Source organism: Sorex araneus, chromosome 3 (assembly GCF_027595985.1).
Source record: "Sorex araneus isolate mSorAra2 chromosome 3, mSorAra2.pri, whole genome shotgun sequence".
In the NCBI taxonomy this organism is placed as follows: Eukaryota; Metazoa; Chordata; class Mammalia; order Eulipotyphla; family Soricidae; genus Sorex; species Sorex araneus.
This window is the reverse complement of record NC_073304.1, coordinates 206,756,085-206,782,337: the sequence shown is the minus strand read 5'-3', so window position 1 is coordinate 206,782,337 and position 26,253 is coordinate 206,756,085. Positions and strand designations below refer to the sequence as shown.

Below are 26,253 nucleotides of genomic sequence, written 5' to 3'. Positions count from 1 at the left end.
GGGTGCACTGGCCCTGCCCTGCCGCCCCCACCCCAGTTCATTGGGCTGCTTCCTCTCTCAGTCTGTGGCTCTCGGAGACTGATGGCCCCGGTGGGCAGGGTGCAGGTCCTCTGGGTGGAGGAGGTGCAGGTGGGAGGTGGGCCCCGTCCTGCCGCCTTTCCTTCTCACCCAGGTGCTTCTTTGTAGGGCCAGGGGAGGAGGGCAGTGCTGGGGGCTACTCGCAGCTCTGTGCTCGGGGGATCCTTGGGGCTGGGGGTGGAACCAGAGTCAGCTTTATGTCAGGCATGCGCCCTAACCCCCGCCCGGCTCTCCAGTGCCCGGCCCTGGCCCCCGGGCATGCACAGGCTCATCAGTAATGCTCCCCTCGCGCCCGCTTGGCATTCAAAGCTGGGCCCGCTCAGAGGGCTGCCGGGGCTGGCCGGGGCAGGTCCAAGCATCCGGAAATGCCTTTTCAGAAACAGGATTACCGCAGCACCGCGTCTCTCTCTCTCTGGCTTTAGCTCTCGGGCACTTAAGCTGAGCTCCCCAGGCACCAGCTCCCGTCCGCTTCTGCTTCTCCATCTGGCTCTCCGGGAGGCGGGTGGGGCTACACCTGCCCCGGCCCCCAGCAGTGGGGTTGCCTCAGGACCCAGAATTCCCTGTTGGCTCTGGCTTGGTGACCAGACACTCGGGGGGTGGGGCTGGGGGGTGCTTGGCCTCGGTCCCTTTGGAGGGTGTGACCACCACCACCACCACCACCACCACTGGCAGGTGGAGTCACAGCGACTGTGTTTCCTGCACCAGTGGCAGAAGTGGGTCAGCCAGCGGGGCCCCAGGTCTCGGAAGCAGCAGACTTATCTGGAGGGTGGGAAGAAGGTCTCATGGGCCCTGATGTTGGGAAACTTGCCCTCCTGATGTGGAGTACTGGTGCGTGGTACTGCTGCATGGTACTGATGCTTGGTCCTGATCCAGGCTACTAATCCCTGGGGCACAGAATAAGGGTTGACAAGTAAATGTGATAAAAGGCAGAGGACACCCTCTCGCTCGAGCCTGTCAAGCAGGGCTCCTCCCCTGCCCGTTGCACACCGGCTCATTGTGTGAGCCGGATTAGTGCTCGGTCCCGCTCTGTCGTCCCTGGGTAGAGCCCCCCTTGCCCCAGATGGTCTTGGTCTCCGGAGCCCGGCTCTCGAGAGCAGGGGTCCGGCTGTTGCCTTGGAGGCCTGCGAGGGCAGGCACCTGGTACAGGGGGACGGTGGGCTAGTTGTTTCATCTGCTCCCGTTGTTCCTGGGGGTGGTGAGGAGGACAGAGTGGGCGGTGAGTGTGCTGTTAGTTCTGTTTGCTGTCGGTTTCACAGCATCAGGGACCAAACCCAGGGCCTCACCCCTGCAAGGCGTCTGCCCCACCACTGGCCTGCATTCCCAGTCTCTGATAGTTACATTTCGCTTTTGGTGAGGAATTTTTATTTTGAGAGAGAGAAGAGAATGTGCTCAGGAGAGAGCCCCCACACAGTATAGCAGAGCGATCTCCACACGCAAGGCCGGTACTCGGGCGACCCCAGAGCCACCGTGCCAGGGAGGTTCCTAGGCACGTGTGCCCGAGTGCAGTGCCCGGCCCGGGAGACACTCAGAGGCTGGGTGCGGTTCCCGGCCCTGCCAGCCCCCGGAGCGCCACTGTGTGGCCCTGGTGGGCCTGAGCAGCATCGAGAGTGGCCTCTGGCCCCCCTGAGCTTGGGAGACATCCCCAGAGTCCAAGTGAATGGACTCTGAGGGGAGCACCCCACCTCTAAGTCAGGGGCCACCCCCTAGCAGAGGGTGGCAGGAGCACTTCTGGCCTACGGGGTAGGGTAGGCCACGCCTTGTCACTTGCAGGAATAATGGAGCATGCAGGCAGCCCAGTGGGCTCCAGACTCTCCCAGAGGGCCACCTGGGGAGGACTTGCTGGCCCTGGCTCGTGACGGAGGTCTCTAGGCGGCCACACCTCATGGCACAGCCTGGGCCCCCCGGGAGGGAGCCGGGTGGGGTGCTGGGTAGAGGTCAGAGGCCGCGGCCAGCTGGAGCAGAGCAGCCCCGCGCCAGTCCCTGCTCCCCACCCCCTGCCCCCAGCGGTGCCACTGGGGTCCGCGCTGCCGCTCTCTCTGAGCACTGATGGATGAGCGCGGGTCAGCTCCTTGCAGGGGGCCCGCACATAAGCCTTAACTTCTCTCTCAGAGCCATGGAGAGAGGATGTAGCAGGAGCCAGAGAGGTCACGTCCCTTGCCCCAGGTCACACAGCATCTGAAGCCAGGGAGTCCAGCCCCAGGGCCCTCCCTGCCTGAGTCCACCCTCCCATCCGGGCCCTGCCGTGGACACACATGCACCCTCTGTGAGGCCCTGGGTCACCCCCGAGTCTGCAGCAGGCACGGTGAGGGGCCTTTCACAGAGGGCGGCCATGGCCAGGCTCTCTCCCAGCTCCCCCTGCTTTTTGGACTGGGGGGAGGTGGTTATAACGGGGCAGGGGCGCCTTCTGCTTTCAGCTTGCAGAGGGGCAGATCCGTGGGCTCTCGGGGCCTCCAGCCAGTTCCTGGGGCTCACCAGTGATGCTCACGGTCAGCCCTTGACCGCACGGCACCTGAGGCCAACCCAGGCAGCTTGACCCCAGAAATTCTTGCCATTCTCTGAGGATCTCCCCCGCCCTCTTAAAACTGACCATTTAATCAAAAACAAAGAGAAATGGAAAGGAATTCGCCTTCAGACCTTCCAGCATCCCTGTCAGGAAGAGCGGAGCTTCCTTTTATTTATTTTTATTTCCCACTGTAAGAGACTCCAAGGCTCCTTGGGGGCTGGGTTTTGGGTTTCTCCCAGCCTGGGATGGGGGTGGCCTTGGTCTCTGTTAGTGACTGAGGGGAGAGGAAGGTCCCCTCCGGTGGGTGTCTGGTCTCTGTCTTACAGGGGTATTTAAAGTAACAGCACCTGACAGTTTCCCAGCAGCTAAGAGCTTTTTCTGCTTCAGAAAGCAAAATACTGTATGTGTTGTGCAACATGTATAAATGATGTGAAGAATGAGGGTGCAGCAACTCGTCCCGTTTTCAGCAAGGCACAGAGGACTTCATCAGAAGTTAGCTGGCGGAGGGGCTGGTGGGGCCAGCCGGGGGCTGCGGCCCAGGTGTGCCGGGCGGCCTGTCAGCCTTGTTTAATTTCCTCTTTCCCTGGTCCCAAATCTGAATTGCCAAAATATGTTAGATTGCGGTGCATTATTTTATTTGCCTGCTTTGTAATTCCTCCTTACCTCAAACAGATGAAAAACATGGCACTAAAGCAAATTGACAGCTCTTGAAATGAGAAAGATCTTTATCCTTCAGAGTGTTGATGTAGAAATAAATGGGAAAAAAAAAACGTGCTTGTCGGGTCTTGAAGCAGCTTGAATTGGTTCTTTTTGTTGTTGTTTCAGTTTTTTAAGAGAAGACGAGGGTTTTGCCTCTCCCTCCTTCCCTTGTTCGGGAGTCGTGCAGCTTGGAGGACCAGCTCCAGAGGTGTTGGGGGGGGGGGCTCTGAGTCCTGAGTAAGACGTCAAACTTGGGGGGGTCAGCAGAAGGAATGTGGGGTCCTCAGGTCAACCCAACGGGCATTAGGGTGACCTCACCCCAACCAGCCCGAGGGACCACTCCAGTGTCCGGTGTGCTTGCTGCAGCTCCTGTATCCTGACCGACTCACTCTGCCCATGATCACCCCAGGCTCCCTCAAATCCCAGCTTCCAATTATGATTTTAGTACACGTCCACCTCTCGGAAGGACTAATAAGTAGAATTTGTTTGGTCTGAAATACCTCACACTCTCGGAGCTCTGTTTTAAAAATTAAAAGAGAAGGTTTTCTTTTTTCTTTCTTTCTTTTTTTTTTTTTGGTTTTTGGGTCACACCCGGCAATGCACAGGGGTTACTCCTGGCTCTGCACCCAGGAACTACCCCTGGCGGTGCTCAGGGGACCCTTTGGGATGCTGGGAATCGAACCCAGGTTGGCGAGTGCAAGGTAAATGCCCTACATGCTGTGCCATTACTCCAGCCCCAAGAGAGGGTTTTCTTGATGGCTTTGGAAAAGACAAATTGTGAACAACTAGATTTGGGGCTCTGTTCCATTTGGAGTTCTTTCTTTATTACGGGGGCGGGGGGGTGGGACATAGCTGGCAGTGCTCTAGGGATCATATTGGGGGTCCCACTGAGGCCTCCATGCAAAGCTAGCGCTCAGGCCATCAAGCCATCTGCGGTTTTAGCTGGATTTTCTTGATCCTGGAAGACCCTTCTGAAACCCAGTCAGAGAGACTTGTCGGGTGTTCCCTTTCCTGTTATTCTAGCAGCAACTGTGGGTGTATCCCAGCTGTATGTGAGATACCCCCCGGACCAGGGAGAGGGATGAAGCCAGGAGCGTGGATGCTGGTGACACAGGGCTGTGTGCCAGCGCCTCACGTCAGCACGCATCAGGGACGGCTCCTTCTCGCCGCCGTCCCCCCGCCACACACACACACACACACACACACACACACACACACACACACACACACACACACACACACACACACACCGGCCTGGCTCGGGTGGGTCCACCGTATCCACATCAGGAGAAATGAAGGCATCGTCGTTATTTGCATCATAAACTGATCTGTCACGGGTTTCCGGAAATAATGAGCCCCCTTGTGGTTTTTAAAATCACTATAAATTTTTATTTCTAACCGGTGCAGGACTCCCAGGAAATGGTACAAAGAGCTTTTGTGTCCCCTTCACCCGGCTTCCCGTGGTGCTGGCACCTGTGGTTGCGGCCAGAAAATGGAAGAGGATGTACCACCAGTGTGTGCGTGTGTGTGTGTGTGTATGTGTGTGTGTGTGCACATGCACATGTGTGTATGTACGTGTGAATGTGTGTGCGCATGAAGGGGTTCGCTTGTACGCATGTGTGCACAGGTCTTTGGACTTGGTGGCCGTATTGCCACACTCGGGACCCGGAGCAGTTCCATCAGCACCAGGAAATGCCCCGGGATAATAGTCACACCCCTCTCCCTGCCTCACCCCGGCAACCACTAATCTGCTCTTCATCACTGTAATTTTGTCATTTTGAGAGTGCTTCAGAAATAGAATCGTGCAGCATGGAGCTGGTCTTCGAGACGGCCGGTTTCCGTTGTCAGCACAGTTCTCTCTCCAGGGCCAGCCGCTCCGGGTGCTGGGCACTTGCTGCTCTTTGTTGCAAGGAACGTACTGCCATAGGATGTCCTGTGATTGGTTCCTCTGGTTTCTTAAAAGGGGGTATGCTTGCACGTGACTTCCTGAAGGGTACACAAAACTAGGCTACTGAGGCGGGGGGGGGGGGGCGGGGGCGCCCCATCCATACGCATCTCACTAAATTGGAATCTGTGTTGATCGATAGTTCATCCGCTACTCCATTATCCAGCCCTCCCCGCTGGGGATTCAGAGAGCTGTGCCTGCTGCGTCCGGGCAAGAGCAAAGGACAGTCGTGTCCCACAGGCCCCAGGCTCGCCCAGATGCTGTGTTCATAAGCTCTGCCTCTCCAGGCTGGGGCGAGACAGACAGGAGCCCCCCACATGAGGGAACCCAGCAGCCTCCCCGGGGAGCCTTGTCCAAGCTGGTGCATGTATAAAAGGGGGAGTCAGGTTCGCGTGGGACCCCTCCCAGTACCCTATTGGGCTCCTTTTGCTCCTCATGCCAGCTTTGCCCAGAGCCACGAAGTCACTGAGAGCCAGTGTGCACCTCTGGCAGTCACGAGGCCCGGACTCCTCCATTACTCTGGTCCTGAAGAATGCAAAGTCGTTAGGATCCTCCCTGAACAAAAAGAAAGTGACGTTACCCAGTGCCCACACAGTTGGCAGAGCTTGAACTTCATTCTGAAACATCTTTTGGGGATTTGAAAGTAACAATGTGGAATTTCTATCCAAGCTGCCCGAGTGGCCGAACAGAGTGGCGATCGCTGATGAGGTTTCGAATTGAGTCTTTGACTCAGGGCTCAGAGGGTTGGCTCTCAGAGACCCCGGGGAGCTTCTTGAGGTGCCATCAGGGCTCTCTAAAGCAGCTCTGGGGGTGGAGGGGGCCCGTGCACTGACTCCCACACCGCATCCTGCCCCAAGCCCCAGCAGGCTGCCTCCGGGACAAAACTGTCCCTGGCTGAGGAGAACTCCGGCTGCTGAACTCAGCTGAGCAGCGTGACCCGGAGGGGACAGAGATGCTGGGAACGTCTGAAGCACCAGGAAGAGGTCTGGGGTGCCTTGGAGAAGGGGTTCCTCCTGCCCGCAGCGGGGAAGGTGAACGCTGGGTCACTTCTCCCTCCTGAAGCCACGACGAACCTCCTCTCTCACCTGCAGACTGGAGGTTCAGTGCGGAGACCCCACTGAGATCCTCTGTCCCAGACAGCTGGGTGCACGGGGCCTGCCCCCGCCCCACCCCCCAAGCCCGACCCCAGGACTCCAGCTGGTCCTTTCCCCCTGTCCAGAGGGCACAATCACAGAGCACGGCTGCTCCGGAGCTGTGAGACCAGCCTCCCCGCAGCCATTCCAAACCCCGGTTCTCTGTGCCTCTCCCCTGCTAACCGTTCTCCGTGCTGAGCGGATGGAAGAACCTTCATAAATACTCGGTTAATGAATGCAGGTGTCACCTTGGCCACCTCTCGCCCTCCGTCCTCCCCACCAGTTCTATTGGCGGGAGGGAGCAGGGCGGAGGGTGTCAGCAGCCCCAGCCCCGGGTCCTGCACCTTCCCCCCTGCCCAGGACTGCTGCCTCGCCATGTGCGGGCTGGCCCTCCTTCGCGAGGCACCGCTTAACCCTCCTCTCCAGGCTGCAGGGCTGTGCCAGTGGCCCAAGGGATTGGGACGCGGACGTTTCAGGTCCGCACCCCTCCTTCCTCCCCGCCCCCTCCCTAGGCGAGGGGCTGCAGCGATGCTTGTCACCGTCCACAATTGCATTGGCCACGGGAGATGGGGATGATTTTTTCCATTTGGTCCTGATGTTTATTTCATGCCCATCAATCTCAGCCCGTATTAGGACAGATGAGGTGGTTATTTACAGGCTGTGCATTTTCACACTTGGTAATTATAAGCCCTTCCCCTGTTCGGTCAGAGTGGTGGAGATCTATTTTGGCAATTAGCAGTTTAGTATTTGTTTAATGGGAATGCAGGAGAGTGTTACGGCACATCAGTGCTCCACTAATGATTTGCCTGTCTCCTCCGGAGCTGGCAGGTTGGAGCCTTTTTCACGGTAGGTGAGGCCTGATGGGGAGAGGCTGCAGGGTGGGGGAGGGGGACGGGAGCATTAGGCAGCCAGCCTGTCTCTCCAGGTCACGCCCCCGTCCCTGCGCACACATGCACACACACATGCACGCACACGCGCCCTGTTTACAGCACTGGGTCTCCAGAGCGCAGCCGCCGCCGCCACCTCTCGAAGGCGCCGCGCGCGAGAGGCCGTGAGGCCAAATGCCATTTCCGTGTGACAGCTGTCGGGTCTGCAGGAACCAACTGCTTCTCCTTCAGCAGCCCCTGCCCGGCTGCGCACGGGGGGCCCGCTCCCACCACCTCCCTCCCACCACGGCCTCCTCCCGCCACCCCCATCCTCCAGGTTGGCTTTGCCCTCCACACCGCCCCCCACCCAGGCCAATCATGCTCGCTTCCCCTGCTCAGGTTGGAGCGGGGTCCCCTGGGATGGCTCCCACAGGGAGGTGCTGGCCTCTTCGTGGCCCCTTGGGGTGGCCACGAGCACCGGGTCAGTGTACAGCCTGGGTGTGGCTCTGCCTAGCCAAGTGGTGTGTGTGCATGTGTGTGGTGGTACATGCACATGGGCACGTGTGATATGTATGTGGGTACTGTGTGCATATGTAGTGTCGCATATGTGGTGTATGTGCATATATGCACATGTGTGGAGGTTTGCATGTGGTGTATGCACCGTATCTTTATGTGTGCACATGTGTGATGTGTGCATGTGGTGTCTATGTGTGATGTGTGTACGTGTGTAGAGGTTTGCGTGTGATATGTGTGTGCTATGCCTCTGTGTATTTGTGTGCCCATGTGGCGTGTGTTGTCTGTGTGTGCATGTGTGATGTGTGTGCATGTGCATGTGGGCATGGCTATGTGTTTCTCTAGCCGAGTCTGATAGCTCCTTGGGGACACGCAGCATCTCTGCCTTAGGGACAGTTGGCCTCTCTGTGTAGGATACTTGTGGGTGTCTGCTTGACCAGCCTTTCTTAGCTTTGTTTTGGATTTTGCTTTTTGAGCCCCACCCCGCTGTGCGCAGGGCTTACTCCTGGCTCTGATCTCAAAGGATCACTCCTGGTAGGACTCGGGGCCAAATGGGATCTGGTGTGCAAGGCAAACAAACGCCTTACCCACTGTACCCTCTCCCCAGCCCCCTTGGTTTTTGGATGGAACATTGTTGCCATCCTGAAACTCAAGTACCTTCTGTGAAGAGTTTTGGATCACTCAGCTGTATGTAGATGTGGGGTTCAGTCACTTCTACTTTCTATATAGTTATTGTAAGAGTAAAAGAGTTTAGGAGCAGCTAAGGACATTGTTTCTCATGTTACCCAGCGGTCGAGTATGTATGTGTGTTGGTATAAACAGACAATGAGCGTCTCCACCGACTCCCACCAGCAGCACCTGCTTCTCAGGGTGAAGGAGGGGCGAGTTCCAAGAGGGGAACACTGAGCCCCTCATCACCAAAGCTCTCCCGAGGAGCCAGCCCTGTGCGCGTGTGTGTGTGTGTGTGTGTGTGTGTGTGTGTGTGTGTGTGTGTGTGTGTGTGTGTGTGTGTGTGTGTGTGTGTGTGTGTGTGTGTGTGTGTGTGTGTGTGTGTGTGTGTGTGTGGCTCATCTCCTTAAAGGGATGAGCCCTGAAAGAATGGGTGGTGGGAGAGACAGACTGGTTTCAAGGGATTTGCTCAGTTGTGTGCAGTCTGGGCCCTCTGGGGACTGGGGTGTGGGGGGCTGGGGGAGAGCCCTGTCGAGGTGGCTCGTGCCAGTGCATCTGGCGGGGACGAAACAGCCAGAAGCCCTTCTGCTTGCTGGACCCAGATCCTCAACCCCCCCTCCTCTTTGGGCACCCCCATGACAGAGGCCGTGGTGAAGGCCCAGCTGAGAGAGTGGCCCCACTACAAACGGTCTCTACCACAGCTGCTCTCTGGCGTCACAGTCCTCCCCCCCACGCCTCGGTTGAGGCCCCCACAGCGGGCAGGCAGTCTGGGACAGCCTGGGACAGTCTGGGAAGTTCTCTCGGGCAGCTGAGGGTGGAAAGCACTGGTCTGGGTTCCGGGGAGGACTCCTGGGGGTTGCCGGCCTGCCCCCCCCACCCCCTCGTTCTTCCTGTGGAGCTGTGAGGAGCCTTGCTGCTGGAGAGCATCCCCTCGGCTGGCCGTTGGCAAGAGCAGGGCAGAGCTACGGGCCACAGGCCAGTTCCCCCGGACCAGTTTCCCCGGACCCACGCGGGGCACACGCCCTGGTGTCACAGAAAGGGCGTCTGGGTCATCCCCCGCCCCCCGTAGGCTGCCCACCCCTGTGGGAGCGGGAAGCAAGGTGCAGGGGCGTTTGTTCTGGGAAATTAAAGAGCGCGGTTTCGCCCTCCCCGCCCCCTTCCTCGCCCTCCTTCTATCTGATCAGATCATTTAAGGCCCCTTTGAACTGCCTCTTCCTGCCTCTGGTCCTGCTATAGGAGGCGAGAGTGTGTGTGTGTGGGGGGGGGAATCTGTCTTGAGGTGGGGGGCATCTCTGCTGGATGCAGCTCAGTCTGAGCACATGGGGTGCTCCCAGCTGTGGCTCCGCAGCACATTTCAGCATGCTGGACTTTATTTCCAGCTGGGCCCCCTGTTCACAGAGGGAGGTGTTTTGCCTGAGTGGGGAGGGATTAGCCTGGATCTTGCCCCTGCTTTGCTTGGGCCCACGCTGCCTCCAGCACCAGGTCACCCCTGCCTCCTGCTTCCCTCCAGCCCTTCTCCTGGGGACAGGTTTTTTGCACCCTCAAATGGGCGTGGCTTCATTTACTTTCCGTATTCTTGGGGCGCAGAAGCTGGCGGGGGGTGGGGGGGCTGCTCTGGGCCAGCTAACTCACTCGCCACACAAGCGTGTTTAGTCTCCCCTCCTAGGGAGGAGGCTGCGGCCACTTGCCCCGAGCAGAACTGGTCACAGGCTCACCCCTGGATGTGGTCCCCGCCATCTGGCTCCATCTAAAGTCACCCAGCGAGAGTCTCTGGCTCCCAATCAATCTTTTGACTCATTAGAAAGAGGGTTCACGCACTTCATTAAATGAATTAGGATTAGAGAGGCATCACCCACTGACTTGAGTACTAATTATTGCCGATTTTCATGGTGCTCCTTCAGGGAGGCCGCAGTTGCCAGTTCCTCCTGGCACCTCTGCCATCTCGGTCTCCATCCGTGCCCACCAGGGAGAGGCAGAGCTGGCACTCCCCACCCCCGCCCCTTGCCCCGACACACACACCCTCCTACCTTCCTGCGGCTGGGAAGGTGACCCGCTGCCCTCCTGCCCACTCTGCCCATGCCCCCCTGACCCCCTTCCTCTCTTGGCCTTGGCTCACGCTCCCGTATTTCTCGAGATGGTGTGTGTGTCATTGTGATAGACTGAGAGCACTTTGGATTTTTTTTTTAAACTGGCGCTGCATGGGCATTGCTGCTTCACACCACAGGGGTGTGTAGACAACACACGGGGTCTCTCTGTGCTTGCATCTGCTGGGAGTTCTGATTTGGGTGGGCTTCACAAGTTTGGGGATTGAGCTGTTGCTCCGCTCCTTCTAGCCTGACCTCGGCCCGGCCACTTGCAGAGACTTCACCCTCCCCCCAGCCCCATCCCACGGTCCCCTTCTCTGCCCTCCTGTGGGCTGGCTGGGGCTTTTCCTCTCACGCTGATAGCAGAGATGCGAGTGAGAACCGACAGAGGTTCCCCAGCACACGCACTAGCGCTCCAACTTCCTCCCTCCGCGCTGATAACGTCAGCCTAGACGCATGGGCACGAGCACTTAGGTTCTGCCTCTTTGGAGAGAGGAACTGCGGAGTGCCAAGGACAGGGGGGTAGGGCCCTTGATGTAGCCACCGCTCCCTGCCTCGCACCTTGACGTGTGCCTCTTCCTTACTCTTAGCCTGGTACTTTGCCTACCAGCGAGTGCCCGCTAAACACGTGTCACACAAAGGTGAATAAAGTTAGCATCAGTCGCATTTCCTAATCAAGATGGAACGGGCTAATGGCGCCGAGCCTGCCCGGTTCCTGTTAGCTGGCGCTGGAGCTCTCTCTCGGTGGGAAAGGTAAGAACCAGCCCGGAAGAATCCAGAATCCAGGCACTCAGAAATTCGGTCTCTCGCATCCTATCGTTAGGATCAGGATCTCCCAGGGTCAGCGTCTGAGAGAAGGGGACCCAGGAGGGGGGACCTGGGGGTGCACTGAGCACGTCCCGAGAGGAGACAGGCCTGGAGGGGCTGGCTGCTCAGGCACGGGGAGAGCGGGGGCAGCTGGGCCGGCCAGTAGCCCATTTGCATTGTCCTGGAGCCTGCCGGGACAGCGGGGGAGGCTGGGCAGCGAGCCCACAGGGGGCTGTGATGGGGCGGGGGGGGGGGGGGAGAGGTGATGGAAGCCCGGCCGGCCCCGAGAGCCACAGAGGTCCCCGTGTCGGCGCTCGGGTGTGGGCCGTGCAGAAAACTCGCCTCCCTGGGGTGGGCCCTCAGTGTGAGCCGGGCCAGGCCAGGGCCGCCTGTTGAGGGCTCCGGGTGGGGACACAGCGATGTGCCTCGGGGCCTCAGTTTCCGGACGGGACAGCGCGCCCGGGAGGCCCGGCCCAAGCCTGCTCTCCCCACATACCACACAGGTCCGGAAAGCTGCCGGACCTCTCTAATCCCCGAAGCATCCTCTCGTCCCCGCCCTCCCTCCTTGGGGATGTCCCCGGACCCCGCGTACCCCCAGCCCTGGCACAGAGAGATCTGCCGGGCTCGGTGAGGGCACCCAGCATGCACAATAAACACGGGTGCTGAGCGGGACTAGGGCGTGGGCGGGGAGCGCCAGAAAAACTCTCCCATCCAGCTCCCAGTGCTGGGTTCTTCCAGCAGCCAGTGAGGCCTGGCGGGAGGCCGTGGGGTCTGCACTGCGAGGTGCCTGCCCTGGGCCAGACAGACACACGGACACGCAGACAGGCAGAGCTACAGTGGGCTGGCTCTGGGGTTGAAAACCCCGTAGCCCGCCGCGGCTCAGGCCCGAGACGCCCCACTGGCGGCCGCCTTGGTTTAATGCACATAGAACCGTGAGAAACAGTCCCATATGTGAAGTCTGGGATTTTCTTTTTCTTTTTCTTTTTTTTTTTTTATTCTATTCAGTCTTTGTATATTCAGATTCTTCCAGTTCCAGCTCTTGTTGTTCTGCCAGATTTCTACCGCATTGAAGGCTTCTCTGAATTAATAAGTGTTTTGCAATCACTGAAAAGTTTCTCGCCCCCACCCGGCACCGGGACTTATCCATATTGATTTTTCTTTTCTTTCTCTTCTTTCCTCTCATCGCCGCTTCTTAGATGTTTTGTTTGGGTAAAGTGTTAATAGAATCTTTCTTTCTCCCCTCCACTTGATCCATTCAGGAGGTCTGTGCAAGCCCCATTGTATGGCCAGTCGGACCAGACCTCCGAGGGGAGGGCGCTGCTCCGCAGGGCTCCCCCCCCCGCCCCCCGCCCCCCTGCTCCCGCTCTCACTGTAGGAGGCGTCCGAGAACATCCAGACCTCAGCAGGGAAAGAGGGGGCCCCATTCCACACTGTCCAGAGGGGCTCGGGGCTGAAAATATATCCCTTTGATTCAAAATATTTATTTCCAAAAGGGATCTGAGCTTCGGTATCCAAACAGGGCCGGCACGGAAAGGGAGACTGTTTTTCTCACCATTGGGCATTTGTAGCTCAGAATAAGGCCTTGGTGGGCAGCTTGGAAAATGTGGAGATGGGTGTGAAGCAGCTGCCACACTTACCTACGTGACGTCCCACAGCCTCGCCCCCCCCCAACCGCCCCCATCCCCGATCTAGAAGGCCTGTCGGGCACTGTCTGAGCGCGTGGTGCCGTGTGCTCAGGCCTGAGTGCTCTGTGTACAAACAACCCAGTTGGTCTTGTGGTGGTTTTGCTGGCATGCTATCGAGGGGGTGTGAGTGGACATCTCAGCAGGTGTCTGTCTGCCTGGGGAGAGGGCTTCCCAGCTGTCCCTGGACTAGCTCCCCTCCTCCCATCCGCCTGGTGCCCGGGAGGGCAGCCACCTCGCCCCGTTGTGTTCCCCCCAGTGACCAGCTCCAGAGAGGGTGACCAGAAGGGGAAAAAACGTGGGCGCCTGTTTGTTCCGGCTCAGTTGCCTAGCAACAGAGGGGGCCCAGGCTCCAGGGGGGACTCTTAAGCGGCCAGCGCCTTCCCTGCCCCCTTCCCCTTCCATTCTTGCCCTGCCTTTGCTCTTCCCACCCCCACTTCCCATTATCTTTCAAAAATAGATTTGATTTGTCTGGAGGCCGCATTTCCAGTCTTGTTTGATTGTGTCTCCCAGTGCGGTCCCAGGGGAAAGGCTGATCTGGAGGGAGGGGTGGGGGGGTGCGGCGTGGAAAGCCCACAGCTTACTTAGCTCAGCGTCCCACAGTGAGCTTGCAGGAAAACCCACTCCCCAGACAACACCCACCACTGCCAGTCCTGCGCCTTGGGGTGTTTTCACTGCCCCCCCACCCTTCGGGCCCAGAATGAAAACCAAGAGACCAGGCTGCTCCCACCTGCACCAAGGGTGCATTTTGTGGAGCAAATGAAGGATTAGATCGTAAATGAAAGGGAGCGGGATCCAAAAGCAGTCAGGCAGGCATTTCCTTGCCAGCTCCAGGGGCTTTGAGTGGACCCTCAGCTCTGGTCGGAAACGCAGCCAGGTTGCAGGGACCGCAGGAGTGGGGTGGGGTGTGGCTCCGACGCAGGGAGACAGGCTGCCTGGGTGTCTGGGCTAAGGAGCCCAGGTGGTGGGTGACGCAGACCCCAGGAGGCCCCTGCTCCCGGCCCTCGGGCTGGGGCCCAGATGGAGGTGTTGGCAGGGCTGGTTTCTTTGGGAGGCCTCCTGGGCCTGCAGGCAACCGCCTTCTCTCTGGCCTTCCCCCGGCTCCCTCTGTCCTGCAGGCCTCCAGCTTCCCTCTCCTTGTGAGGACTCGACTCTGCCAGGTCTGACTCCTCCAGTGGCGTCCTTGTAAGGCGGCTGGGGGCTGACTCGGGACGCGCTTGCATTCTCAGAGACTGGGGGGCTAGCACCTGAAAGCGGGCATTTGGGGTTCAAACCCATCAAGCTACTAAGGTGCCTCTGTTAATGACTGAAGATTTAAATATAAGTAACCATTAGAGGGGTAATTGGGTAAGCCAGAGCTTCTCTTTTCCTGAATATTATGCAGCTGTGAAGATAGTATTCATGATGCTACATACGCATTAGGAAGACTGATTTTAAAATGAACCATTGCGCTCTCTCTCTTTCTTCCCCACCTCTCTGTCTATATATATTATATATTATACACATATATGTACGCATAGTTGTACATATATATATATATATATATATATATATATCCAGGATGTCAAGAATTTGGAACATTTGTGCATTATCAGTAGGGATGCAAATAGAACAGGCTGCTATTTTAAAACATTATTTCAAGTCCTCATAAAATTAAAAATAGAATTACCATGTAATTTAACAATCCCTTCTATTTCACCAAAGGAATAGGGAGAGCAGGGACTCGGAGATACTTCTACACCCACGTTCCTAGCAGCATTATCAGCCCACCCGGTGTCCATTGGTGGGTGAATGTAAAGCCAAACGTGGTGTATCTGCACAACAGAATATAATTCAGCCCCAAAGAGAAGGGAAAACAGGGCATTTGTTACATGAAAACAAACTTTGAGGATATTGCACTAACTGAAATAAGCTAGTCATCAAAAGCCTGCTCCTTTGTGATTCTGCTTATATGAAATCATTAGACTTCAGCAAATCTCAGAAAAATGGAAATGATGATTGCCAGGGGCAGAGGAGAGGAGGGTAACAGGGAGTTATTATTGTTTAATGAGAGGTGTTTCAGGTTTGGGGGAGGGATAGTCACGTCCAACAGTGCCGGGGGGCTGCTTCTGTGCTCAGAGGTTGCTCCTGGGATGCTCAGGGGACCGCTCAGTGCTGGGAAGGAATGAGGTCAGCTGTGCCTTCCTCCCTGGACTCTCCCTCCAGTGCTAGTATCAGTTGGGGGGGTTGAGTTGGGTTTGGGCGCCACAGCCAGCAGTGCTCAGGGCTTACTCCTGGCTCTGAGCTCAGGGGTCACTTCTGGTGGACTCTGGGCACCTTATGAGTGATAGGGCTCAAACCCCAGTCAGCCGTGTGCAAGGCGAGTGCTCTACTCTCTGTACTATCACTCGGTCCCTAGAGTTTCAGTTTTACAAGAATTACAGGGATGGAGGGCAGTTGGGGTTAAAAAAAAAAAAGCGGTCATGATGAACGCTTGCATGATTGCTTGCATGATTATGAAGTCACATGCATGAAGAGAAGAACAAGAGATGATACCTTCTTTGTGTGATGTGATTTAAATTACATTAAAACAGGCATAAATTTATTATTATTATTATTATTATTATTATTATTGTTGTTGCAATGCTCAGGGCTTACTCCTGGCTCTACATTCAGGAATGTCTCTTGGTCAAGCTCAGTGGGCCATATGGGAAACCAGGGATCAAACCTGGGTTGGCTGGGTACAAGGCAGTCGCTTTACTTGCTGACTATCGCTCTGACCCTGAGCATGGATTTGTTTGTTTTTCGCTTTTTGGGTCACACCCAGCGATGGTCAGGGGTTACTCCTGGCTCTGCACTCAGGAATTACTCCTGGCGGTAGTGCTCAGGGGACCATATGGGATGCCAGGGATTGAACCTGGGTTAGCCACTTGCAAGGCAAACACCCTATTCACTCTACTATCGCTCTCACGGATTTTTAAAGCAAACAACGAAAATTAAAAAAAGTAAAATACACCACATTAATCAGTTTTACTAGATGGAAACAGGCAAATCTTTGCTTCCCAGTGGTCTGTAATTTCAAGGGCCTTTTAATGAGCAACTAACTCTAACTTCCATCACAGATGCCACGACTGCAGCAGCCACGTGGACAGTTTCCCGTGTTTGGTCCTGATTCCTAAAGCAACTGCTGTCCTCTCTGTTTTGCAGGTGGAGGACGCAATGCTGATGTTTGACAAGACGACCAACAGGCACAGAGGTAAGGCCCACGCCGCGAGTGTGAAGGCCGTGCTGGCCTCCCCTCCTTCGGCCCCGCAGGCCCACTGACTGTGCCAGCGTCAGGCGGGTAGAGCGGACCCTCGCTCGGTTTGAGAGTGAGGCTGGAGTTACAGGCACACGCCGTCGAGCTGCCCGACTGTTAGGAGGGGTTCAGCTGGGCGGTTCCCGTGGAATGATGCGTCCACACCCAGGTGTCCTTCCCAGGGAATCCCGCCTCCCTCGGCCTTGCTAGCCCTCAGCACGAAGGGGATCCAAGTGGAAATCATTCATCGCAGTTACTCGGTCGAGTTCCCTTGGGGGTGCTGGTTTAGGAGCGGACTGTTGACCGGAAGAGCGGGAAGGGGTGGGCATGGCAGGGGAACCAACGGTGTGTGGTGGGCTTTATTCTGCCGGCACAAGGGTCTCGGGCTTGGAAATGCCTGCGGTTGCTTGGGACGGCTCGCAGGACACCTGCCCTTCTTTCTTCTCTCTCCTCCTGCGGTGTAGAAGGTGTCTCTCAGCTGGGGTGTGTGAACCCTCCAAAGGAAGCCCGAAGTGTTTTGTGCTTATTTTGGTGTGTGTGTGTGTGTGTGTGTGTGTTGTGGGTTTTGTTGGGGGAGGGGACACACCCGGTGGTGCTCAGGGCTTCCTCCTGCTCTACCCTCAGAGATCACTCCCGACGGGGCTCGGGGATCCTCTGTGGTATCAGGGATTGAACTCGGGTCAGCCACGCGCAAGGCAAGTGCCTCGCCCATTGTACTGTCACTCCAGCTCCAACCAAAATGTTTTGTGTCTCCTGTCCTTAGGAGCGAATAACTGGCTTTGAACAGCTTCTCAAAGGCTCTCTCCAGTGCCCACCTCCCCGCCGCCCCCGGGAGCAAAAAGAAAAGAATGCATTGAAATTGTTGCTTTTGATAGAAACTCGGATGAATCTCGAAAATCGTCCCCAAAGGGCGCAGTCAGAGGTTATGACTTAGTGTTCCCTTCTCTTGGCTTCCGGAAGCCCCTGGTTTCTGGGGTTCCTCTTCGAGGGCCGCTGATGAGCGGGGGCTTCCGAAAGGGGGTGGCAGGAAGCAGGGTTTCGAGAGAAGGAGCGGGAGGTAGCCTGTTCCCTTGCCACCGGGATTGCATCTCGATGTTTCTCATGTTGTTTACATTCTGGCTGTCACCTGTGATTAGAAGCAGTTACCCCGCGCTGACTGTCTTTTGTGGGGAGAGGGGAGGGGAGGGCTGTAGAGGGAGCCGCGGCTCACTGAAGGGGGCGGAGCAGAAGCCGGACGCCATCCCCTGTGTGCCGGACACTTGCACTTCTGGAGCATGGAAATGTGGCAGGAGCCCTGGCTGGGAGGGAACCAGGAGGGCGAGCAGACAGTGAGGGGCTGAGGCGGGGACGGCAGAGGGAGGAGGGGCGAGCTGCCCTGTGCTGGAGCTGCTCTCGCAGTGTCCCAGCCGAGAGGCAGAGGACAGTGACGTGACCATCCATCCTGTCCCCCTCCACACCACACCCGCCCACCGCTTCCCCAACCACCACCCATGGGCGTGGAGTCGCCACACCTCACAGCTGCCCCAGGAAGTCAGGGGCGACTCCAGGAAAGTCACTGAGCTTCTTTGAGCCTCTGTTTATCTGGCTGTAAGATGGGCACGAGACCAGTACCTTCCCACAGGGTGGTCTGGGGATTGGGCATGTCACTAAAAGACCAAATCGCAGGAACCAGGCGGGTGGCACGGCCCCCGGGCCTACAGGCTCGGAACCCTCTGCAGGGTGCTGCTGTGTTAGAAGTGTCCTTTGGGGGCTAAATATGCGGCCCCAGGTCCTGGAACCGGAAGGAGTGTTTCTTTTCAGGGTGGGTAAGGCCCTCGTGCTCAGTTATGATCGGTGCTCGAGCTTCCCCCGGCCGGACGAGACTCGGGCCACTGGGAGGACACAGGAGGCAGACTCAGATGTCGGCTCCTGGTACAGCCCCCGGGAGGCGCCAGGGAACTTCTCCCCTCTCTCTCCTCCAGACGCCTTCCGCCCCGGGCGAGCCTGCGACTGCTGGGTGGCTGCAGGCTGTGTCCCTAGTCCCTGAAGCCGGAGCACGATGGCACCGTGGCCCCTTCTCTGAGAGCTCGGACGGGCTTGCTGTCCGGTGCCCACCTCCCCACCGCCCCCGGGAGCAGAAAGGAAAGAATGCATTGAGATTGTTGCTTCAGACAGAAAATTGGACGAATCTCGAACATCTTCGAGATTTTCCCTTTTGTAGGGAGGGACAGCAGAGCATTCGGCACAGACACGGGCCCAGCACAGGCCGCCCGCCGGGCGCTGACAGTGGGGGCACCTGCTGGGGTCAGGGGAGGAAGCGCAGACCAGCTCCGCAGCCCGGCCTGACCCTGGCCCTCCCACCCCGCACCCCAACCCGGTTCAGAAGCCTGCTCCCCTGGGTGCTGTGTGTAGGTGGGCGCTGTGGCCCTCACACACGCCGCCAACCCTCCAAACCGCGGCCCCTGCGGTGCTGGAGCAGGGGTGAGACACGAGCGCTTCCGAGCATGGCAGGGAGGGGAGGATTTCCAAATGGACGAGCCTGCCACGGCTGCAGCACAGACCCCGGGGAAGGGGCGGGCAGGCCCGGCCCTGGCTCATGCGTGAGCACAGGACACAGAAGCCCGTGTCCATCTCCCCCGCCTTCCTGCCCCCTCCTCAGCTTCCCACTGGCCTCGCTCTGATCCCGCAGGAAGCGCTTTTGCAGCAGAAGGCGAGGACCCGACCCCTCTTCCCTCCAGCCGGTCCTGCCTCCACTTCCCTTCCCAAGGAGACCCAGCCCGCCCCTCTTGTTACTACAGTACCCGCTTTCCCAGGGCACTTCTCACACCTCTGACCCAGACCTGGGGCAGCCTGGGCAGCAGGCTCGTCCTGGGACTGTTTCAGCTGGGAGTTCGGGAGCCTTGGGGTACGCCCAGCCCCGCCCCAAGGCCCAAAGTTTTCTGAGCACTGTGGTTCGGGAGCACCAGCCCCAGCTTCCCTTCCCGTGTTCCCTGTGTTCTCCCAACACGGCACCAGGAGACAGTATCTCAGGAGCGCCCTTCCCCATGCCCCCGCCACCTCTGGGGGGGCGGTCCCAGGTCTGGAGCCCCCAACTCACACAGGCGCAGAGATACCCCGTGTCCCCAGAAGGCACAGACGCTGGCATGGATGAGTAGCCAGGAGCGCTGGGGGGTGTTCAAGGGAGAACACGTTCGACGTGTGCTCCTCCTCTCCGTCCAGCCATTAGCCATGGCAGCTTCCCGAGATGGCAACACGCTGGCAGCAGGCAGCTGGGGGTGCGGAGTGCGGATGGGCTCACGTGGCCCTCAAGAGTGGGGACGGGAGAAGCCAACTTGCTGTCCTGGCCAGGGTGAGCGCCTCATGGACCTTGGTTCCTGGAACGCAGAGTCCCCTGAGGCTGGCCCGGGGGAAGCCCTCAGAGGGCCGGAATCTGGGGACTGCCCCCGCCCCGGGGGACCTCCAGGGCCACACACCAGGCATTGCTAACAAGACCATGTCAGTCGCAAAAAGGGTGCCCCCCCTTTCTGAGCACCCCAATACCTCCCACAAGTGCTTTGGCCTGCGTCTGCAGCTGCCTTTCCTGCAGAAAGCTGAGGGTGCGCACCCCGGCTCAACGGAGCCAGAACCCGTCTGGAGCTTTGAACCAGAGGGTCAGTGACTCTTAAGGACTGGGGGGTGGGGGGGTGGTTATCTACACATCTGCACCTCCCGTCCTGGCACTGGAACTCGGGGAGGCTCCCGATGTCACCTCAGTCCCAGGCCTTGGGTGGGATGCCTAGGTCCAGGGGCAAGAGAAGGGCAACCTTCCAGCCCAGAAGCCCCATCTTCTGCTCCCCAAACCTTGTGCATGGTGGGGAGTGCAGGTGGTCTGAGAAGTCTGACGGCCTGGTCACCAGAGGGCTTAATTATGGGAGGAAAGCGTGTTGCTCCTCTCTTTGCAACACCCCCATGATACAGCCTTGAATTCAGTGTTAGGCATTGACCCTGGGGTAGGGGGCTGTGGGTGGGCAGGGAGGCGGGAGACTCACTCTGGCTGGCGGGAAGCTGGGGGGGCGGAGCCCCCACTCCTCACTCCCAGCAGGGCCCTGCGAGCTGGCCTGATGTGCACATGGGCCCAGACTGAGACCCACCTCACGTCCCTCCTGGTGGGAGAGGGGACCCCCCCCCCCATCCACCAAGTGTGTCACGCCGGGGCCGCCTCTACTGTCCCTCCCCACCAACCCCGGGCTCTGGTTCATGACCCGGCTCTGCAGGGCCCTCTGCAGCTGGCCATCTGGGGAGAGCTGGGTGGTCAGGGCCCCGTGGGGGCCGAGTGGGGTGTCTTTGAAGCTGATGGGACGGCCTGGGGAGGTGCTGGTTTCTGGAGGCCGGGAGGCAGCCGTCCGCTCCCTGGGGCCTCCATTACTCAGCAGGCCTGTTTGCTCCGGAACATTGGCCAAGGCCAAGGAGCAGGAACCGCTGAGAGGAAAATAAAGACCCTCCCAGGCGAAAACTCTCCTGTTAACCCTCTCATTAAACGCAAGTTAATTTCTGAGATGGAGGGGCGGGGGCAAGGGGGGGCCACACACACAGCTCTGAGACTGCAGGGCTCTCCGTGCCCTGGGATCCATCACCAGCAGTGTCACCCTCCCCCACCACACACACACACACACACACACACACTTCTTTCCCAGGGTTCTGGGGTCCATTGCAAGCAGTGTCACCCTCCCGCACCACACACACACACACACACACACACACACACACACACACTTCTTTCCCAGGGTTCTGGGGTCCATTGCAAGCAGTGTCACCCTCCCGCACTACACACACACACACACACACACACACACACACAGAGTTCTTTCCCAGGGTTCTGCCTTCTGCTCCCAGGCCCTTCCTCCAGGCTCACCTCCAGCCGGCAGGCCTGAACCTGGCCTCTGGCTTCGCCCCTGTACCCCAGACCCACCGCACACCCCCTCCCCCAGCAGCTGGCTGAAGTTGAAGGCCTCTGTAATTTACATAATCAGTTTATTTATGAAAACGGTGCCAGTAAGATGTAGCCGAAGCCTCCGACAGAAGATAATGCTTCTCCGAGGAGGAAAAGCAGCCCTTAATGTCCTGACTACCTGCCAGACGCTCACTTTTGAAATCAGCCTCTGAAGCCCGGGCGGACTCTTTCATGCCCGCCCCGATGACGGAGACCCGCGCTGTAATTATTCGCTTACTGGGGCCTGGTTTCCCCCCACAACCCCCCCGCCCAAAGTGGGGCCGGGCGGAACGGGTGTTTAAGAAATAAAAAGAGTTTCACAAAAGCAGAAAAGAAGTAAAACGCTGGGCAGGCGTGCTCTCCAGCTCAGGGTGGGCTGGCAGAGCCGATGCTTGTGTGGTTTCTTCCCCCTAATGAGAGTCTGGAGTTCTGGAGAGGTCAGCTGGGGAGGCCCGGCCTCCCCACCCGTGAATGGGGCTTGTGGGAGGGACAGTGTGCCTTGGACGGAGGCTGCCTCTCACTGGTGGGAGCGGAGCAGGATGTGGTTTGCAGTCCCAGATGGCGCCCGTGGCACTCGTGACCCCGTGACCCAGGGCGGGTGCCGTGCAGAGCGCCTGCCCTGGTCAGCGTCCAGCCTCCCCACCCCTCACGCCTGTGTCGGCGTCCCCATCCCACACTGGTGGCCGACGAAGCGCAATTCCAGTCCTGGGTTCTGCGGGCGCAAGAGGGGGTAGGGAGGGGTGAGTCACTAAACCCGTCAGCCAGTAGCTGGTCCTGATGGGTATGGAGGCCAGATCCCTACTGGGATGGACCATGACCATCAGGGACCCTGTTTGAAGGAGGATGGTGATGAAGCAGACCCCTAAGGAGAAAGGTCAGAAGGCAGAGAGATGACTTGCTGGGGCCACCTCCCGGCCCCGGGATGGGCAGAAAAACGTGGGAGAGGGCGGGCGGCCGGCCATGAGACACCATGAGGCCCTTGGGGGTGCTGGGAAGTATCTCCATAGCTGGACTCGCTTCCTCGGCCCGTCTCCTGCCACCAAGCTCCAGCCACCGTTGGGTGCCTGCAGCCACCACTGTGTAAGGGGCCTGGGCATGACCACCGGGAAAGGAAGCCTTCCCCAGATCGCTCCTTGCTGGGCTCTGCCTGGAGGTCATGCAGACCTTGCTCGCCCCCAGGCCTACCCACCCACGGGCTTCTCTCAGGACCTCCCCGCATGGCCTTCACCGCCTGGGAGGGGGCAGTGGGAGCCCTTCCCTGAACCAGCTTCCAGAGACCAGCCCCCAGGGCTGTCTGCACATCTCATTCTCTCATTAAATAAACACCACTAGGAATGGATGCAGACATGCCCCCCGCAAAGGGCAGGGTTGGAGGGGGTGCGAGTGTGAGACCACAGCATGGAGGCCACGGACGATTCCCTCGGATACCGGGCAGCATCGATCCCAGCCCTTAATCTCATTTCCAACAGGGGAAGTGAGACTCGGGCTTTCCGTTTCCCCCGAGCCATCACCGAATTCTGGAAGAGCCTGCCCATCCCGGCACTGTCCCTGAGGGATGTGAGTCCTCCCGGCGGCCACCGCCTGGCCCGGTTCCTGTCCCCACCCCCCTGCTTTCTTCCCTTTGTGAGCTGGGAGTCAGGCAAAGCCCTCACCTCCCCAAGAGGGCCTGGGAGCGGGGGAGGGGGGGCGGCACTTGCTGAGGGGCCCCGTGACACCAGGGCCCGTTGGGCTCCAGGGATGCTCTGTGCCTCCTTCAGCTCCAGGAGGAACCTCCGGCTTCTTTCCTGCGGAATAAAGAGCGCTGGCATGGAAATGGGTGGTGAGCTCACTGCCCTTCCTGCCTGCCCTCCTGGCTGCAGCCCGTGGAAGCAGAAAGGGAGTGGGCCGGGGCAGCCACTTTGGGCACACACAATACCCCGCCCCACCGTGACCCTGAAATGGTTTTTGTCCGCAGGACAATGAGGCCTTTGTTGGCGCCTGTTCCCCCAGAGAGGCCAGGCTCTGGCTCCCCTGGCATGCTGAGATCTCCGTTGGGCCTGCAGAGAAGGGGGACTCAGACAAAGCATCCCCTTTCCCGAGAAGCTGGGGGCCGCTGCCTCCCTCGGGGACCCGGGGCCCTGGGACAGCCCCAACCCCCTGTGCAGCTGGATGCATACCCCCGTCTCCAGGTGGGGTGTACCCGTGGTGCCAGCTGAGACTCCCAGAAGCTGACAGGCCTACACACAAAAAAGACGACATTTGTTTTCGGGGAAGAGAATGAGGTGGCTTGCAAGGCTCACTCATCTTTTGAGATTTTCTTTTTTTTTTGGGGTCACACCGGTGATGCTCAGGAGTTACTCCTGGCTCATGCACTTAGGAATTACTCCTGGCGGTGCTCAGGGGACCATATGGGATGCTGGGAATCGAACCCAGGTCGGCCGCGTGTAAGGCAAACGCCCTACCCACTGTGCTATCACTCCAGCCCCAGGCTCACTCATCTTTGGAGATTTTTTCTTTTTGGGTCACACCCAGCGATGCTCAGGGGTTACTCCTGGCTCTGCACTCAGGAATTACCCCTGGTGGTGCTCGGGCTGCCAGGGATTGAACCCAGGTCTACTGCGTGCAAGGCAAACGCCCTACCCACTACACTATCGCTCTGGCCCCAGAGAGATTTTTTGTTTTGGTACTATATATATTACCCAATCAGATATTTAAGGTTTTTTTAAGTTTTTTTTTTTCTTTTTGGGTCACACCTGGCAATGCACAGGGGTTACTCCTGGCTCTGCACTCAGGAATTACCCATGGCGGTGCTCAGGGGACCATATGGGATGCTGGGAATCGAACCCAGGTCGGCTGCATGCAAGGCAAACGCCTACCCGCTGTGTTATTGCTCCAGCCCCCAGATATTTAAGTTTTTAACAGGCATCCCAACCACTTTGAGTTGTAGACGTAGTGGTGTATTCATGGGAGATTGTTTTTTAAAGAATTCAGCCCAGCCTGGCACCCCAGCACAGGAGTTGCCTAACTTCTAGCCTGGCATTGGTAGAGACGTCTCTAAACAGGTTCTTGTTGTGGACTTGGCACTTGATTGGCTGAGGTGGGGCCCTGCCCTATCCGGGTTTTCCATCCTGCCAGAAGAGGGGACCAGGGCTTTCCTGAGCACCAAGCCGTGGATCTGCGCAGTCAGGAATCTCTTGCCTTAAGTCGCCTCTGTCTTTTTCTCTCCATAAACAGTTGGATAGATAGACGGGGGTTCTTCTTAGTTTCTGCTCCTCCCTGGCAGTGTGCTCTGAATAGAGCAGAGATGGCCCCGTCCGAAGGGAAGCCTGATGTCCATCCCAGTCCAGAGAAGGGAGAGGTCAGAACCGGGAGACGGGCCACGACATTTTAATTGTCAGTGTCATTTTAACAGAAAAAAGTTGGGCCCCGAGCGGTAGTACAGGAGGGAAGGCACTTGCCTTGCATGTAGCTGGTGCAGATTCAATCCCCGCCGTCCCATACTGTCCCCCATCTCACCAGGATTGATCCCTGAGTGCAGAGAAAGGAGTAAGCCTTGAGCCCCAATGGGTATGCCTACCCCAAACAAAAAAACCCCTAAAAGGACCATTTTGGTAACTCGAGTTGTGGCTGATAAACACGTGGGGTCCTTCTCCAGAACCCTTCGCTGAACGCCACGTTATTCACCGCTTAAAAGTAAAAAAAAAAAAAAAAAAAAAAAAAAAGTTGCATCTGATGAAGCTTCCCCGAGATCTGGGTGACATCTGGGCGAGGGCTCAGGGCTCTCGACACAGGGCAGGGGGCAAGCCCCCGGCCCATCTTTGGGGGCCGCCTGACCCTGTTTGCAGTGCCCTTATCTGTGAGGTGGGGCTGTCATTAGCTCTCAGGCCTGTGAGGCTGAAGAGCCTCTTCCCTGCAGCCTCCACAAGGCTTTGCACCCCCTAAAGAGACTGTCGGGCTCCCTCCGTCCTCATCAGCATTGGAACAGCTACCGTACTTCCTGCCTCGCATGTGGGATGAAGGAAGAACAGCTACTGTACTTCCTGCCTCGCATGCGGGATGAAGGGTAGGGCCTGGAGGAAGCGTTCCCTTTCTGTCACGCCAGGCCTTTGCAGCTGTGAGCCAGGTCAGATGAGGTCAGACCAGCGTGGGCAGATCCAGTCTGACGGTGGCCTCATAGAGCTTCGCAGGCTTACCTGGCCTTCCTCCCCCTTCTAGAGCCAGCCTCCCTCGGCGACCCCAGGAAGAGCACCCACAAAAAGCACCCTTCCTCTTTTTGCGCCACCGCCCTCTGATTATGCCAGCGCCCCTCGGGGCAGGATCACCCAGCTTGGGAAAAGCCCAGAGGAGCGAACAGACCATGGGGGCTCTGTGGGGAGCAATGAGGGGCGTGGTGGCGCTGTCAGCCGAGTGTCCCTGGTACTTCTGGGGGCACAGAGAAGGGTGAGGCCAGATTTTCTCCTGGAACCCGTGAGAGCCAGCAGCGAGAGGGGAGCTTTGTTGGCGTAAGTTCCCCTACTCTTGCCACTAGTCGGGCCCACCTGCCTCCTGGCCAGGGCCTGCTGGCCAGGGGTGGACATGGCTGTTCCACCCGTGCCCCTCCTCATTGATGCCCCAGGACAAGAAGACAAAAGGCCTTTCACCGACTGGAGACACCCCCAAGTCCCCATCTGGATACCTGCCCAAGCCCAACGCTGACATGGACCCCAGGCTAGTAAAGGTAGCTTGGTGGGAGCCCCCAGTGGACTCCTAGGGGTCACCTCTAACTCGGGAGCCTTCAGGTTCGGTCGGTTCTTCCTAAGCCGAGGAGCAGCCAGTGCACTGAAGGGCGATCAGGATTCGGCTCACTGTGCCTGCGTGTCCAGCCAGCCTGTCCAGCTCAGCTGCTCGGAAAGTGAGAATGACTGTGTGCACATTTGCACGCTCGGGACAAAGCAAGAAAGAGGGAAACTCGGGGCCGGAGGGAATACAAGGGTTAAAACCCTCACTTTGCACGTGGCCTACCCTGCTTCTATCCCCAGCACCTCATATGGTCCCCCCGAGCCCAGCCAGGGGTGATCCCTGAGCACAGAG

At 58.2% G+C, this 26,253-nt stretch overlaps 1 protein-coding gene across 8 annotated transcripts in view; it reads left to right on the top strand.

The window, feature by feature from the left end:
* Positions 1–26,253, top strand: part of MSI2 (musashi RNA binding protein 2) — a 347,428-nt gene that overhangs the window by 213,911 nt on the left and 107,264 nt on the right. For all 8 annotated transcript variants that reach the window (XR_008629327.1, XM_055132886.1, XM_055132885.1 and 5 more), the window contains one exon: positions 16,166–16,214. Coding sequence is in view for 7 of the 8 variants with exons in the window: in XM_055132886.1 (XP_054988861.1) it covers positions 16,166–16,214 (49 nt within the window). In the remaining variant the exon portion in view is untranslated. The remainder of the gene's footprint in view (positions 1–16,165; positions 16,215–26,253) is intronic.